Source organism: Hydra viridissima, unplaced genomic scaffold, assembly GCF_058129835.1.
Source record: "Hydra viridissima isolate aposymbiotic clone 2 unplaced genomic scaffold, HvirCarnegie_v1 scaffold_9, whole genome shotgun sequence".
NCBI classification, from domain to species: Eukaryota; Metazoa; Cnidaria; class Hydrozoa; order Anthoathecata; family Hydridae; genus Hydra; species Hydra viridissima.
Window position 1 is genome coordinate 15,575,920 of NW_028324308.1, and position 16,172 is coordinate 15,592,091.

The following is a 16,172-nucleotide window of genomic DNA, read 5'->3' on the forward strand; positions in this document are numbered from 1 at the left end:
ATCCAAGTCGTGTTCATGTCTTGTACTATCTTTTCCTAATCGCAAGTTCTTCACACTAAATAACTTAAGTTATATGAAAGGTAAATTAACTAAATTAATAACATTAAAGATTTGAAATAGCTGTTTACTTGAAGGAAACAATATTTATTTATAGCTCTTAAATTATGATCATTAAATAAATGGGATCCAATATTATGCTGAAAACGTTAAGAATAAAAACAGATATTTCAAGGAGTAACTTTAAAGTATATTTAAAAATATTGTTTATTTTTCATACAGAGCTTTAAGTACAAAAACTGAGGAATTTTTAAATCAATCCAAATTACCATTACCGCGATAAGTTTACTTTTGGAAGCTTGCTCTTTACTTGATAACTTTACTTTAGGTAAAATAAATGTTAAACTTACAAAAATTATTTATAAAATGTTCAGGTTTAAGTCTGGCAATTTTTAACTTATCTTTTCTCCTGAAAAGTTACTTTAAGAATGTTTTTAGAAAAATTCCCTTGATGAAATTAGTTTTACAAAACCTCAACACAGAGGTTTTGTTACTGAAAAGTTACTTTAAGAATGTTTTTAGAAAAATTCCCTTGATGAAATTAGTTTTACAAAACCTCAACACAGAGGTTTTGTAAAACTAATTTCATCAAGGGAGTTTTGCTAGCGGAAACTCGATTGAGTTTACATAATACCAAAAATCTCTACTGAACTAAAAAGAAAACCAAAATCACTATTATCCATTGTTTCGATGCTGGATTTGGCGCAGAAAACAAAAATTTTCAATTGTCTCGTTGCTGAATTAGGCGCAGAAAACAAAAAATTTCATAAGCAAAATGCACCTAGACGAAAAAAAGAAAATTGAGGAGTTCAAAAGAAGTCGGCCAAAATTAGGACAGCTTTGTAGAAGTTTGTTTAAAACTAATTTTATTTTAGATGATGAATCTGATATCACGTTATCACACTCTGAAGATGTTTGAAATTTATGAAATGCTCATCCAACATTAAAATTCAAATTAAAGATAACACCTTAATACAAAGTTTTGATATGGCTCATTTATATTCCAAGAGAAATGAGGAATGAGCCTTTAAAATCTACGTTTATGAACTTTATCAAATGATAATTATATCAATAATAAGCAAGTGTAAACCTTAATATGTTTCTCAAATAATATAAACAACTGCAACGTTGCACCATTATTAAACTTCGAAAAAACTCAAAAAAAAACAAGACGGAGAACTCCAAATTATTAAACGTTCTCGCATGCTCCTTCCTTCTTATTAGGTCCCAGTTTTGTTTACATAGTTTCTACAGAGCCTTTGCCAAGCATTTGTTAATTAACTGCTTATTCCATCCGAAGCAATCAAAATCACAGTAGCAAGTCATAAAAACAGCCTTTTATTTCTCAATATTATTCAGATAAGTTACATATTTTTGCATGACCCAGCATCATCGCATTTTTCAGAAGATGACATTAATTATTACAACTTCAAAAAAATCAATTTTATAATTAAGAAAAACAATTTCCAGAAACACATGCAATTGAAGATTTCGGAGGTTATTTGAAAGGCTTTGTCAAATATAAAAAAATAAAAAGTTAGAAGCAAAAAAAAAAATCAAGTATAGCTCCTTATAAACTGAACTAAAATTTTAATAACTAAAAAGCAAACTTATGAAATGCCTCTTAACAAATATCTGTAAAGATATTTAATGTAACACAAAATTAGTGATGCTAATTTATCCAGCAAGATAATGGAGTGTTAAAACTTTTCAAACAATTTTCAGAACGGAGAATGTGTAGGCTCTCATAAAAAAGCTCCTTGATAAATTTTTAAAAGATTTTTATTTCACTAAAAACACGAAATGCTGTCATTTGGCTTTTGTACTTACTACACTGTGCAGAGCAAATCCTTAATTCAAATCTTCCTAAGTTTTCTTCTATTGAACAATCTCCTTGAATACGAGAAGTTTTTGGATTATAGCAGTAACGTTCACGTGTTTGTGTTCCAGTACCACCACAAAGAACACTGCAATTACTCCAAGTATTCCATTCAGACCACTCTCCTTTGGCTATGAAAAAATATAAAAAGTTAGAAGTACTTGTTTTAACAATTAGTTTTTAAATTAAAGTTGTAAGTTGTTAAAGAAAATTGTAAAAGATTTAAATGTAAGGCTTAAGTGAATTGCAATATTTTTTGATTTATTTCATGCTGAAGATTGGTAAAGTGTTACAAAACCTATTGATTAAAACTAAATGTTTGATGCTATCTTCACATATTGCAATATAATTTAGAGACATTTCAGAATTTTTAAAGCAGTACAGATCAACTTGAAAATATCTTGAAATCATTCTCCAAGGTTGAATTCCGTTTTTAAAATCAGATTTTACAATTTGTCTTCTTAATCATTTTTGCTCAACTTTAGTATTAACACGGAGCTTAGAAAAAACAATATTTTTAAGGTTACGCATGGTCTCATTCAATGCATCACAGAGAGAGTTGGCAAGGCAGCTTTTTGGTTGTACTTAAAAAACAATATCGTAATTAGTTGTCGTATTCAGTTCTGCTTCACGTATGCATAAAACTATAAATATATGCACAACATATGATTACATAATTTGAATTTTTTTCAGCAATCTTCTTGCGTTTTGCCCCAATTTATTCAAATACATTTCCACCATTATTTTTGAATGCTTTCTATAATATTCTTGATCTTTTCTCAGATGCTAATCTTAACCAATTGTTATTCACCTTACAACACAGAAAGATTTTTCTACATATAAAGTAAGTCATGGTAAATAATCTTAAAGAAAAAGCCTTTGCATGAAATTGGATCAGTGTCTTTTTAATGTCTTAACCTAAATAATCCAAGATTTTGTTTGCCAACACTGCAAACTTTTTTAACTCAAGTTTTTCCATGTTAAACTCATTATCAATATGTTTAGTGTGCTTTTTGTATTCCTTTTTTGTAGATCTTTATGTTTAGGGGATCAAAGGAATGAGCGTCAAAAAGGAAGACTCAAATAGGATGGCTCTAAAAAATGAATCTTTTTTCTCCCCGATGTACCTGCAGTGAAGAGATAACTAAGTATAAAAGAAACTGCAATTTGGAAATGCCTGACTTTTTACTTAAACCACTTTGGAGCAGTGTTTTTGTTTTTTTCATTACCTTAATTATGGTAAATTAGAGTTAAAATTTTTAGTAAGTTTTTTAGCCTTGGAGTAAATGGTTTTCATGGCTATACATGTATTATGAAGACTCTTAGGTATTTTAGAATTGTTAATAACAAAATTGATAAATCGTAAGATATAGTTTATTTATAATAGATTAAATTGCAGGACTCTGATTCAATAGTAAATAATATTGAATTGGTTAACCGAGTACCCTTTCCAGAATAAATGCTGCAGTATTTATTCTGCCAAGGGTACTCGGTTAACCAATTCTTCGGTTACTATTTGCTCACAATATTGCTAAAACAGACATTACTTCAAATTTAAGAAAAAAATCAGAAGGCTCCACTAATAAATTGCTGAAAGGTTTTCAGGTGAATTAATATTTACTTAAAGATTTATCCAGAATGCACTACAGAGAAATTCATATAGTTTCCAAATGTAGATCTTTTTGTGAGCAGTGAACTCTGCAAACTCCATTTGCATGCAAGTTACTTTTTAACCTATGCCTCGGAACGTGACATTTTCCCTAGGTATGTATCAACATCGTAAATGACATTAGTATTTCTATAAATACGCTTTAATAAAAAAAATCCTGGGTGATTTTTTTTGATCCAAAGGTTATGGTCTATGCAATATATTTCTTAATGCTTTATATAATATATGTTAAATTCCATGACTCTTAAAAAGGAAAAATATTGTTAGGTGTTATTCATTGTAGCTATTTGAATGCACGTGCTTTCCTAAAATTTACAAATACAGAACATACTCTATTCAATTATCAAAGTAACGCAATTATTTATCAAAAAACTAATCAACTGAATACAGTGTTATTAGATTATGGAAGATACTTCTAGTAAACGTTTTAGCTGAAGAAATGCTCAGTTCCAAGGTGTTGAGCACTCGACTATTAGAGTTTGGTATTACACTTGAAATGATTCTTCAGTAATCACTTAAATTTTCCTGACAAAATCACCGATTTTCTTGCATTACTTAAAATAATCAAATAATGGCTCTCGTAAACTGGCTTCACTAATAATTAAATACTGTGTGTAAGACAGAATATGTTTTAAGGCATTTCAGCAAATGACAAATAAATATTCTGCATTGCCTTTCTCTTCAGTACTTTCATCTTAACTACATTTATCTTCATTCTATATTACCCTAAATAAAACACGAAAAAAAAGTTGCAGGAAAACAGGAAAAAAAATTTAAAAAACTATTTTAAAGTTTAAAAAAAATAAAAATTGCAGGAAAGCATAAAACAAAAAAAAATTAGCTTTAAAGTATATTTCAAATTTTTTTTTTATTTTTCTCAATTAGATAATTTGCGTAATGTAGTACTAGTATAGTTATATTATACATTTAAATCACCTGTTACTTTGTGCTATTTAATAGCTATTGCTTTATATTTTTACAGCTTTTCACATAATCAAATAGCATTAATGCTCCTCACCGGGAACTTGGAATTTTTTGTCACAGGCTGATATAATACTTTTGAATTCAGGAGTATTTACTCACTGCATCGGACAGCCAGATGCTATAATCCATGCATGAACTGCACGAATTTGATCATTTCTGTCGATAGAATCTGCAGATCATATACTGCCTCTCTTGTCAATAAACTTCTGTAATGTATGCACTTTTGCACCTCCGCGAACTGGATTATTTAATTCCTACTTCTTTGCCAAGTTGTTATTTCTCCTTTCATCATCACTTATTTTAAATTTTTTAGAAATTTCTGGATGATTAGTTCTAAGGAGAGTAATTAGATTGTTGTATTTTTTCCTCTAACTTTCAGTTTTTTATTGCCCACAATATACATACTTTTACATATCTGTGGCAAATGAGTTTAAAAATCATGAAATCCACTTTCTCCTTTCTTTCCCATATAATTGGGAGTACCAATCATTCTTAGAAAAAAAATTAATACTGAAGATGCTTATAAACGTATTCTTATGTCTAGGTTAAGTAGAAAATCTTGTTTAAAAAATTATGGAAAAGCACAAAAAGTACAACAAAAAGATGCCACATTCTTATTAGAAAAATTGTTAGTAAAAGTAACTCTTTTTTTAGAATTCTTAACAAGAATGTAACATTTTGTGACTGTGCTTTTCGTGCTTTTCATTTTCCTCTTTTTTTTTTACCGTGATTTTCTACTGAACCTACTTATGTCTTTGAAATTTTTTGATAAGGTTTAGCTAAAACTACCGCAAAGTAAGTTCGTTAGTACTACAACGGTATTTCAAATAGAATAAAGATGATCTTTAATTAACTTTTCTAATAGTAAAATTTTTTCGTTTTTATTTTGTTTTTTTAACTTTAAGTTCTAATATCGCTTCCGTTTTTTAAAGATACCTTCGTTTTTTTTTCATTTTCGATGAACGAAAATGCTTGATTTTCTTTTTTCTCTTTTCGTTTTCGTAAAATAACTCTGATTTGAACCACCCTACTAGAGAGCTAGTAAAACTGATTTGAATATTGAACAGTTTTAAAGAAGGCTTGAAAAATCTGTATTTTCAAATTATTTTTTTTTAGTATACAGTTTTTCATACTACATTAGTAGATATCTTGTTACGGCTCCCCTTTCGTCAAATTGCCATTATAAGCCGTCAGAGTGAAATAAAAGCAATAATACCATTAAATAAACTCAACAATGTTTCTTATTGGTGCAACATGGGGCGGACAACTAATTTGATGGCATGAAAACATGTAAAAAACGTAATATCCAAATACTTTTGCATTTTTAGTATTACAAAACAGCTCATAAATTATAATACTGCGGGAAAAATTTTTTAAAATTTTTTCCACAAAACTTTTTTTCCCAAATGTGTTGTTAGAGAGCTAAGTATTCAAACAAAAATTTTTACAGTGAAAAATTAACTTCGGCGAGTAAATTGAAAAGAAATAAGTTGTTAAGACTTATTACAAAAACTAATAAGTTCTTAAAAATTATTCTGAAAGCAATTTAATCAAGTATTCATGTTACAAAAACAAAATGATGTTTATCAACATTCTTTAGCCAAAATTAGACGACTCCTTAAGGCCTGATAAAATCTTGACAAAAGATACCCATCCAAACATAAACAAAAAAATTGTGATAATTAAATGCAAATTTTTAAGCAGTAAGCCAAAATATTTTATTATCAAATAAAAAATAACCGCTAATAATTGAATGAAATTTTTCAGCGCTATTTGATTTGTCATTGAACTTTTTAAAAAATGGGAATTACAGTCGCAAGCTCAGTGCAATTCAGTTGCTTCTATATTCAAACAACGTAAAACTTTGAGATTGATACAAAAAGCAACTAAAATGGTGTTTGGAGCCATCATTGATTTGAATAAAAGTACAAGAGTTTTGAAAAATCACTTAATATCAGGAGCATAGCTCAAAACATCCAAAATTGATCGAAATATTGTCAAGGATGGTCCAGTAAAACTAATTTTTATCAGAACGAAAAGCGTAAAACTTCCTTGAAAAAGAACTTGGAATTCAAGTGAGCCCGTTTACTACTCGATGTTGTTTGAAAGAGAGAGGGTTAATAGTATGAGGAGGGAAAAGGAGAAAATTGTAAACATTATCTTTAATTTTTACCCGACTCAAGCATATAACATTCAAACAAAGAAAAGAGCGAGTAAACCAAAATACCAGGCTGGTACAAGGAGGCTCATTGAATTTGTCATATAAATAGATGATAAAGCGAAAACAAAAGTAAAAAAATAACAACCAAGAAAAGACGTACACACGGAGGCTTATTCAGTCTAGCATATAAAAAATGATGAATAAGTAGCGAAACCGTAAACTGTTTACTCAAAAACACCATCTGCACCCAATTATTTCACACCCCACATTGAAGTTTTACCAATAGAAAATTTTGATCGAGACTCTCTAGGACCTCCAGTGTGAGGGCGGGGATTTTTATTAATTAGTTCTATATTTTATTGAATTATTTATATTTTTTTACTTCTTTTCTTTTGTTAGTGTGATGATGAAGTTAGTGTGATGATGGGTTTAGGAAGGTTTGGATTGTAGAGTGTTATTTGGAAAGGTATATGGAGGTAGGGAACAAGGTTTAGGGTCTGGGGGTTTTATTAAATGTTTTCTATGTTCTGTTCCTAAGGTGATATATTTGTGTGACGTAAGTGTAGCGGCGCAGATATGGTAAGGTGCGCGGTTAGAGCATCAGACTTTTCAATAACAATTTTTAACGCATAAAGTAATAAATGATAATAATATTAATAATCGAAATGCAAACAAAAATGCTTACTTCTGATTTTCCTTCTCTTAATTATTTTTCTTAATAAATATTCTCAATTATTTCTCATCAATATATATTCTCAAAACTTAACAAACTTTTAACTTTAAGCAAAGTATTTGAACAATTCTTTGATAAAACATTTTACCTTCCAACAAGACAATGACCCTAAGCATATTTTTAAGACAACAAAAGAGTTTTTCATCAAGAATTAAGTTGAGATACTTGAATGGACGGCTCAAAGTCCAGATCTCCATCCAATTTAACACGTGTGGGCTATTCTGGAACAAAAAGCTAGAGCAGAACGTCTCAAAAAGAAAGAGCAACCTAAGATCTTCTTCTGAGAAAACTTGATTCAAATTGATTCAGATTTGACAAAGATGTTAGTTAAATCAATGCAAAACGCCCCAATACGTTACTAAAAGTTTACAAAAAATAATCGGTAGAAACTTTGATTTTAAAAAGAATTGTTCAAATACTTGCTTAAAGTTAAAAATTTGTTAAGTTTAATTATTTCGTTAAGTTTTGAGCGAAGAAAAAACTCGCCAAAGTATCACAATAAAGTTTTTTAACTCTAAACTTAGCATTAATTCAATACTAAAAACATAAAAAGTGTATTTGATGGAACGAGTCAAACATTTTACACAAACAGATACATCTAAAACATTTTGCAATTGCGCAAATAGGTGTAAAAATGGTGTACTTATATCAATTTGTATATACAACCTTAATCAAACCTCCGGATCTTGTTCTTTTCCCTTTTTGGTGTTATGCTGGTATGAAAATATAGCAATAACATTCACGCCTGTTTGCTAATAAATAAATATGCTATTAAAGAGGAAATATGTGCACTGGTTAAACTAAATCAGTTTACTCATTTAATTTCAAACTTTTTAGTTAGTGGGTTTGAGTAGTAATTATCAAAAAAAAATATTCATTTTCGCATAAAATCGTAAGGGAACCATTGTTTTCAGTTATCGAAATTTGTTTTTACATTAAAACCGAAACTTTCAACTGTTTATTCATAAACCATTTACTTTATTGATATTGTTAGTAACAAAATTTTCGTTTCTTAAAGCCATATAAAAAGTAGTTTCTAAACTTTGAATCTAAAATAAACAAAGTCTAACAAAACTTCTATTAAAAGTTTTGTGCTCCATGATCCTAACGTAAAATTTGTGATTCTTAATTTTTACTTAAAAGTGTGATTAAAAAAACTGAATTTTTTGAATCAGTCACAAATTAAATTCTTTGAACCTAACTACTTACTTTCACAAATGGTTTGAAGGACAGTGAGGTCTTCATATGTCATAGTCAATAACTCCCAAAAGCTGTTCGCATATTTGTTTGAAAAATAAACTACATCATTTATTTCATACTTTGACATTCTTTGAATATCAGAAGCGTTTATAAGATGACCTATTGCTACAACAAACAGCCATGCTTCACTTTTGACAAGCTCCTCGGTTTCCCGTCTAAAATTTATGTTATTTTCAACATTTTCTTTGCCGTTTGTAAGAAGTAAAATGATTGGTATTACATTTAATCTCTTACAGCCCTGAGAAGCTTCCCTCGCTTTCACAAGAGCCATATTTATTGCTGTTCCACCATTTTTCTTTTGTAAGGTATCTATAAAGCTATTGAACAGTTCTTTTGAGATAAGATTACCACACGATGAAGCAATTTCAGCATTAAAACCATAGTTTACCACAGCGACTTCAATATTTTCATTTTTACCCAGGTCTGAATTTCTTATGAATTCTTTTACAAAGTCTTTTTCTTGAGCCCATTGATTATTGATTGGATTAGAGCTCATACCATTGGAAGAATCCAGTACAATGATAAAACTGATATTCAAATTAGAGCAAGATGTCACTAAAACAAAAAAAAAAATTCATTTTATTAATTTCGCTCATAAAAACAAGAAAATTATACTTGATACGAGTACATTATGCTAATTTAGATACACGTTTGCTATTTTGAAAAAGTTTTAGATTTAAAAACTTTGTTTCTAATATTAAATTGTCTATTTTTAGTTGAAAATTACCGCTGAAAATTTTTAAACTTTTCTTAAAGAACAGATACCTTTATTAATTGAGTCTATGAACCCAAAAATGTAAATCATCATAAAAGTGTCAAAATAGATATTGAGCTAATATTAATGCAGATTTTTATAGGATACAGCTAAAGTTCATATTATTTAATCTCTGATGTTTAATAGTAGTTTTAATCTTTCTTCGACGATTTAATTTCATCCTGCAAAAAAGCTAGAGAATTTAATAGATCAAAACAATCATCTTTAGCTTAATTTTTTTACTTTTTACTTCACTTTTTTAAAATCAAATACAAGTTGGTTTGAAACAAATTCTTTAAATAGGTGAATTTGTAAGAAAAAACATCTATTTTTCATTTTGTTTAAATTTTAAAACCAATCAAGGTGGTAAAAATTTATCTGAACTATACTAGCAAGTGCACAATAATAAACTCAAACCAAGAATAGATGAGAATTTATAGGCTGGGTTTAAAAATACATAAAGATTGAACAAAATCAAAAACTGTTATTATTTAAGAATAACCTTAAAAAAAAGTTTTCTGAATTCATTCTTTCTATTTGCTATTACTAAGTTTCTCCATATGCTGTGCAGAGTTTAGCAACTGATTGATAATGCTGCCAAAGTAATATGCACTCTGACTAATGGTAAAGAGCAACTTTTAAAGTTTCAAAAATTTAACTCAACCTGTTAAAAAACTTGTTGTTTCTTTTGTTAAAGATTGCCTTAGCACAAAAAGTATTACTAGTTCAATATGAACCAGTCAAAATGTCTGCTAGCTTGATTCTGCCTTTTCAGTAGATCAAGAAATGTTATAGAGCAACAAGATATTAATCAAATTTTAAATATACTTCTTTCAAATGTACTCTTGTGTCAATACAGCTCCTCTCCTAAAACAATTTCTTACCCCTAGCTACAACCACAACCGCTACCGTTTTAGATTTGGGAAAAAGAGAAATAAAATCAATTTGGAAATAAACTTTCTTTATCCTTTTTTTTAATATAAATTTTCTTAGTGATTTAAATTTGGATAGTTAAAAACCCGCAATATTTATTAAAAAGCAAAGAAATTTCGGAAACCTTTTTACTAAACTCAAAAATAGAGCATTACAGTTGACAGAATATGTTGAGTAGTTTTGATTACACAGTCCTTAAGTTGTACTATTCTATTCATGAAAGTACCAACTTCCCAATTCATTCATTCATTTATTAGAAAATGGTTGTAGGTCTCAGAGCATAGACCTGTGGGTCAGATTTTTCTAATCCTCCACAGTTTAAGAAAGGAGTGAGAAGACATGTATGCTTATTAGAATATTCATTAAGAATATTAACTTACAGATTACCATTACATAACATTCAATACATCAAAAACTTACTAATATAGAGAACTTAATGTATTCAAAGTACTATATAGAGCCAACCAAAAACTTTGATTCAGAGCTACTGACATATAAATGAATACCCGATATATAAAAAATCATAAAGTTTAAAATAAGTTTTAATCAAAAATTAGATATAAAGCGTATATTGACTCTTACAAACCTTAACAAAGTATTTCATAAACAAAAACAAAGTCGTTTATTTTGAAGCTTCTAATTTTAGCATTAACAATATTTCTTTTTCAAAAACATGGTTTTCATTTTATTGGATAATGTTAAGTAAAATCTACTGATAATCCATTATAAGAAAGGTTGGAGATAAAATTTGACTGCATTGATGACATCATACTAACAAGGTTTTTACTTTAACACTTTATGATTTGAATCCATAAGTGCTTAAAACTACAAAAACTGTCTAGCATAATTTGATTCTGAAAAATGGGATTCTTTAAGTCAAATGTTTTTAAAAATGAAATTAAGAATTAATGTAACTTCATGTTAAGTACAGACATGACATTTCAATCAATCACTTTTCTGACTATAATCAAGGCAATTCATCAATCTTAGAAGTCTTAAGTTAATAACAAATGTCATAAATCAAGACAAAGATGACAGGTTTTAAAAAATTATACTGGCGTAAGTCAAGTTCTTACACAATTCATATTACCAATTTGGAAATAATTAGATAATAATGAAACACTACTACTTTTAAGTCGATAAAAAATATTGATGAAGTTAAAAATAGCAGAAATTCAAGAGGACTATTGTCGCTTTCTTACAGCAAACTCAACGTTGAAATTGCAAATTTTCTTTTTTCATAAAAACCCTTTTCTACGCGTAAGTCTTTCGTTTAATTTATCCTTCAATAAAGTAACTCAAACAAATTCATAAAAAAACCGCTCAAACTGAAATTACAAGTTTTCAAAGAAACTGCATCAATTTTTTCTCAATTGGCTCCGTGTAATCTAATTATAAGTATAAACAACATTAGGATCAAGACAATAACAAATAAACGAGCATAATGTTAAATTGGTTAGAATGTTAATATTGATCAAGTTTAATTTTTTCAACAAAAATAAAGTAGATGCTAAGGATGAAAATGTCTAAAGGATCCAAGAATATATGCTGCATTTGGCGTATTATTTAATAAATCTAACAAGTAGTTAGATGCATAAGAAATAAGATACGGAAAAAGCTCACTCCAGAATAAATTTTTAAAACAATATTATCTACAGAGAAAAAAGGTCAAAAAGTTGAAGACTTACTAACTCATTAAAATTAGTATTAAAAAGGTAAGAGAGGAAATTAGTACAGAATATTGATTATTAAGAGTACAATCTAATAATGCTAAAATCTAAAACTTTTAACAAAACTTTACAATCTGAGGATAAAAGTTGTTTACAAAGACTTTTGAAAATGGCTGGGCTGAAAGACAAGTGGACATGGTAATGAACTTAGAAATAGTTAAAAGAAACATTAATGAAGATCATAAATTTATTAAGGTAATATATACAAAACATTTTTAGAGTAGGCAAATTGTTTTTAATTCTGTTTATAAATTGCATCCAACTTGAGCTAATAAAATAAATCTTTTCTGGCTAGTTTTATTTTACTTATTTAACAGTGATAAGAATACCTTGAGGGCAGGAAATAACATTGCATTGTTCATATTCTATCATAGTTTTGCTGTTACATTGATAAGGAGATGAATCATTTCTTCTACAGTAACTGCGTGTTCGATAACGAACTGGATTTTCAAGTAACACTCTGCATGATGATGAACAAGCACTCCAACTACCCCATTCAGCAAGACTGTAATCTATGAATAAAATTGACTCATCAATACACTACTGTTTACATATATTCACATATCTAATGCTCATTGATATATACATTTTAAGAAAAATTTAATAAAGATAAATTTTGACATGCCTGGACAAGGAAACTCCCGATTGCAAGGAGTGGTACTGACAACTTCTAAATTGACACATAACCTTTCTGGCGTGCAGGTTCGTGTTCGTGTTCGGATAGGGTTGCCTACATTACATGTGGCTGAACAATCACTGTATGGAGACCATTGTGAGAGACTTTGAGTTTCAACTGTATTTATAAAAATTTCGAAAAATATTATTTCCATACATAAGTGTGTGTAAATGGTAAAGTTTTTATTACAAAAAAATTTTAATGATGGCAGTTGTAAACACACACACAACATCAATGAAAAAAATAACTTCCACAAATCGGACAAATTGTTTTGGCCTACTAAGTTCTAAGATAATTAAAATACAAAAGATTTTTTATTCAAGGCAAATCTTCTTGGAGCAAAAGCTAAAATTTCAATGCGTAAAACTGTCTTGTTTTCTTTTGTACTCCATCAACTCTTACATAACAAGTCTATATATTTTTATTAGATTATACTCCACATAAAAGCTTTGGTGTTACATATATCTTTTATTGATGAAATAAGTAAAACTGAGGAGATTAAATTTCTGAATTGAGGTATTATAAAAATTATGGTCTTGTCCATTGCGCAAATAAAAAAAAAGAGCCAGAGCACTAATCTGTCAATATAGTGGCAACTGTCGCCTTTGATTGACATGTATAATGCGTCACTATTGTCAAACTGACCCAAGAAAACAAACAGTATAGGATTAAATTACGTACTCCCTGAGTAAAATTATATAAATTTCGAAATCTAGTTGCAAAGTTTAGGGGAAAAAATTGGCATTTAATTGAAAAAGTTTTGTTTTTCATACTTTGCTGCACAAAGGACATAAATGAAACCACTAAACATTTTGCATTCAACAGCAACTAAAAACTTCACAATGCATAAAATGAAACATGCCCAAATGTCAGGGGAAATAAAGAAAATGGTTTTAACAAATATACATTCCAGAAAACAGAACATTTTACAAAAAAAAATTGAGGGACTAAATGACATTTTGATGCTAAGGTTTTTTATCAGTAAGAAGGATGTAAGTATATTTATTACATTTTCTGCTTAGAAAAACTAATAAACAATATTAGCTCTGAATATAATTATGAAAATGTAAGAAAAATGATACAAATTTAAAAAAAATCAATTTAAACGTTGATTGGAAACTTGTATATTTTGGATATGTGTTTTAAAGACCAAAATTACAACTAAAACTTTTTTTCCATGACCTAATTTAAATTTTTACAAAGGGAAATATATCCAAGTTCCAATTATTTTCCAGGCAACTCAACTTCTGGTTTAAATGCGGAAATTTTATTTCAAAAACTCATTGTTATGTTTTTAATTTTGCTTTATGTCATAGCCAGCTATAGAGCTCTTTAGCCCTCTCCCATATTTTAGATAGCTTGAAGAACAATTGTATCTTTAGGAGTGGTGGATGAAGTCTTAATGTACAGTTTCAGCAGCTTATTCACTGTAAACATAGTAGAGATTTCTTGTAATAAATCCTTTAAAGTAAAACTTCCTCTTGACATTCTCAAATGTGATTTCCTGAACTGGTCAACTTTTTTCACAAAATCATCATCCAGCTCAGTGTCAAAGTATGCTGAGGTAAACAATCTCTATGTCTTTAGATTTAAAAAGCTATCCGTTTTCAACATATTGCTGAAGTGTTTCAATATTGTTGAGAATTCTTCCGCAATAATTTCCTTAAAATTTCCTTTAATGATTGCCTTGATTCGCTTCTATGGAAATTTCTGAATATTTAGCCTAGTAGGCCATTTCCTTGTTTGCGACCAGATCAATTGATGAGTCTTGTAACAAATGTTTCACAACACTAAGCAAAAGAGTAAGCTCAATTGATGGAATTATGTCAAGAATAACATTAATTTCATTGATTTGTGGATAACATTTTCAAAAAACGTATCCTTTTGAAAAGTCACACATTCCTAAGTTTTTCAAGCTTAGTCTTAAGTGAGTCCAATGTTCTCAAACTCCCAGAGTGGAAGCTCACAAAGAATGCTTGCCATTTTAATGACATACAGTTAAAGCTTGAACTAAATTAGCATTTACCAACGATCTAATCTGTTGGACATTTTCATCGTTCTCTGGAAGCTCTTCTGAGATTGAAGCGAGGAGCTGACCTTTTACTTACATTTAGAGCTATTTTCTGAGTTAGCAATCCCCAATGAGGATAGGATTTTAGACCGTCATTTCTTAGTGAATCTTTCTCAACACTACTAAGACAAAACTACATGGACACTTTATCTCCACCTAGACCTATGTTGCAGAAATACTCTGAGGTATTTATTGAGAAACAAGAATTTGGTTGAGAAAATAAGGTAACTTTTTAAAACAGACAGCTTATTAATCACATGGCCGTCAACTTGTATTTTTGTATGAGTAATAAAATATGCAAGCAATCCAATAACAGGTTCAAAATCGGCATTGAAATAAGACTAAATAACCTTTGAAGTAGACAGGTAGTCTAAATTTTTAACCAACAACTCTTACGTCAGGCTTGGTCAGCCCAGTATTTAGCTGGAAATTGATTAAGTTTGGTAGGAAGTGGTATTTGTCTTTATCTTTGGGCTCTAAAATTCATAATATAGCAAATGACTAATAAATGCAGTAAATAGCATTAATTGGCCGTTAAGTTTGTAAATAAAGTAACTTTGTAAATATGCAGTAACGTTTATCATTTATAACTAGACGTTGCATTGCATAGACTGACTAAAGCCAAATAAAATACTTAGGCATGATAAAAATTAGTATTATACCACAAATAGTTAAAGAAACATTGTGCATTACTTATTATAAATCTAAATAAATATAGATTGATGGAGTTGTGTGGTCATAATTATCATTTTTATTAAAGGGTAATTGCAATTCAGTATAGTCGCTAAATATAAAAATTTAATTGTTCTACATTAAATTTTTTTTTTTGATAAACCATCAATTTATCAGAAAACTTTAGGTGTTTCAGAAATATCAAAACGCATTATTAACAATACTTCTTAATCAAATAATAGAAAATATGGAGCAATCATTAAATGTTCAGAAATATTCGAGTATCATACCAAAATTTTTGTTCTAAATTTAGAAAAAGTCTTTAATTTGGAAATAGAATTGAAGAAATTATATTTGAAATATTGAAGGCTTTAAAAGCTGAATGGGATAACTATTTGTAAATACTTATAAAGAGAAAGTGTTCTCGGAAGCTAGTAATACAGTAAATTATTCGATGGATTATGCTAAGATTGGCAATGATAATTAAAATGCCTAAATAGAAAAAAATACAAAATATACTTGCTACTTGTTTTCTTTTTTTAATTATTCTACTTAACAAGTATTCTCAGCTATTTATCTCATGAGTATATTCT

The 16,172-nt window shown here is 28.8% G+C and overlaps 1 protein-coding gene across 3 annotated transcripts in view; it reads right to left on the minus strand.

Annotated features, from left to right (window-relative positions):
* LOC149884259 (semaphorin-5B-like) overlaps positions 1-16,172 on the minus strand; it is a 61,692-nt gene that overhangs the window by 33,746 nt on the left and 11,774 nt on the right. For all 3 annotated transcript variants that reach the window (XM_090099182.1, XM_090099180.1, XM_090099184.1), the window contains exons 3-6: positions 12,786-12,953; positions 12,490-12,672; positions 8,693-9,298; positions 1,888-2,067 (exon numbers count right to left, since the gene is read on the minus strand). In XM_090099182.1, coding sequence (XP_089955308.1) covers positions 1,888-2,067; positions 8,693-9,298; positions 12,490-12,672; positions 12,786-12,953 — 1,137 coding nt within the window. The remainder of the gene's footprint in view (positions 1-1,887; positions 2,068-8,692; positions 9,299-12,489; positions 12,673-12,785; positions 12,954-16,172) is intronic.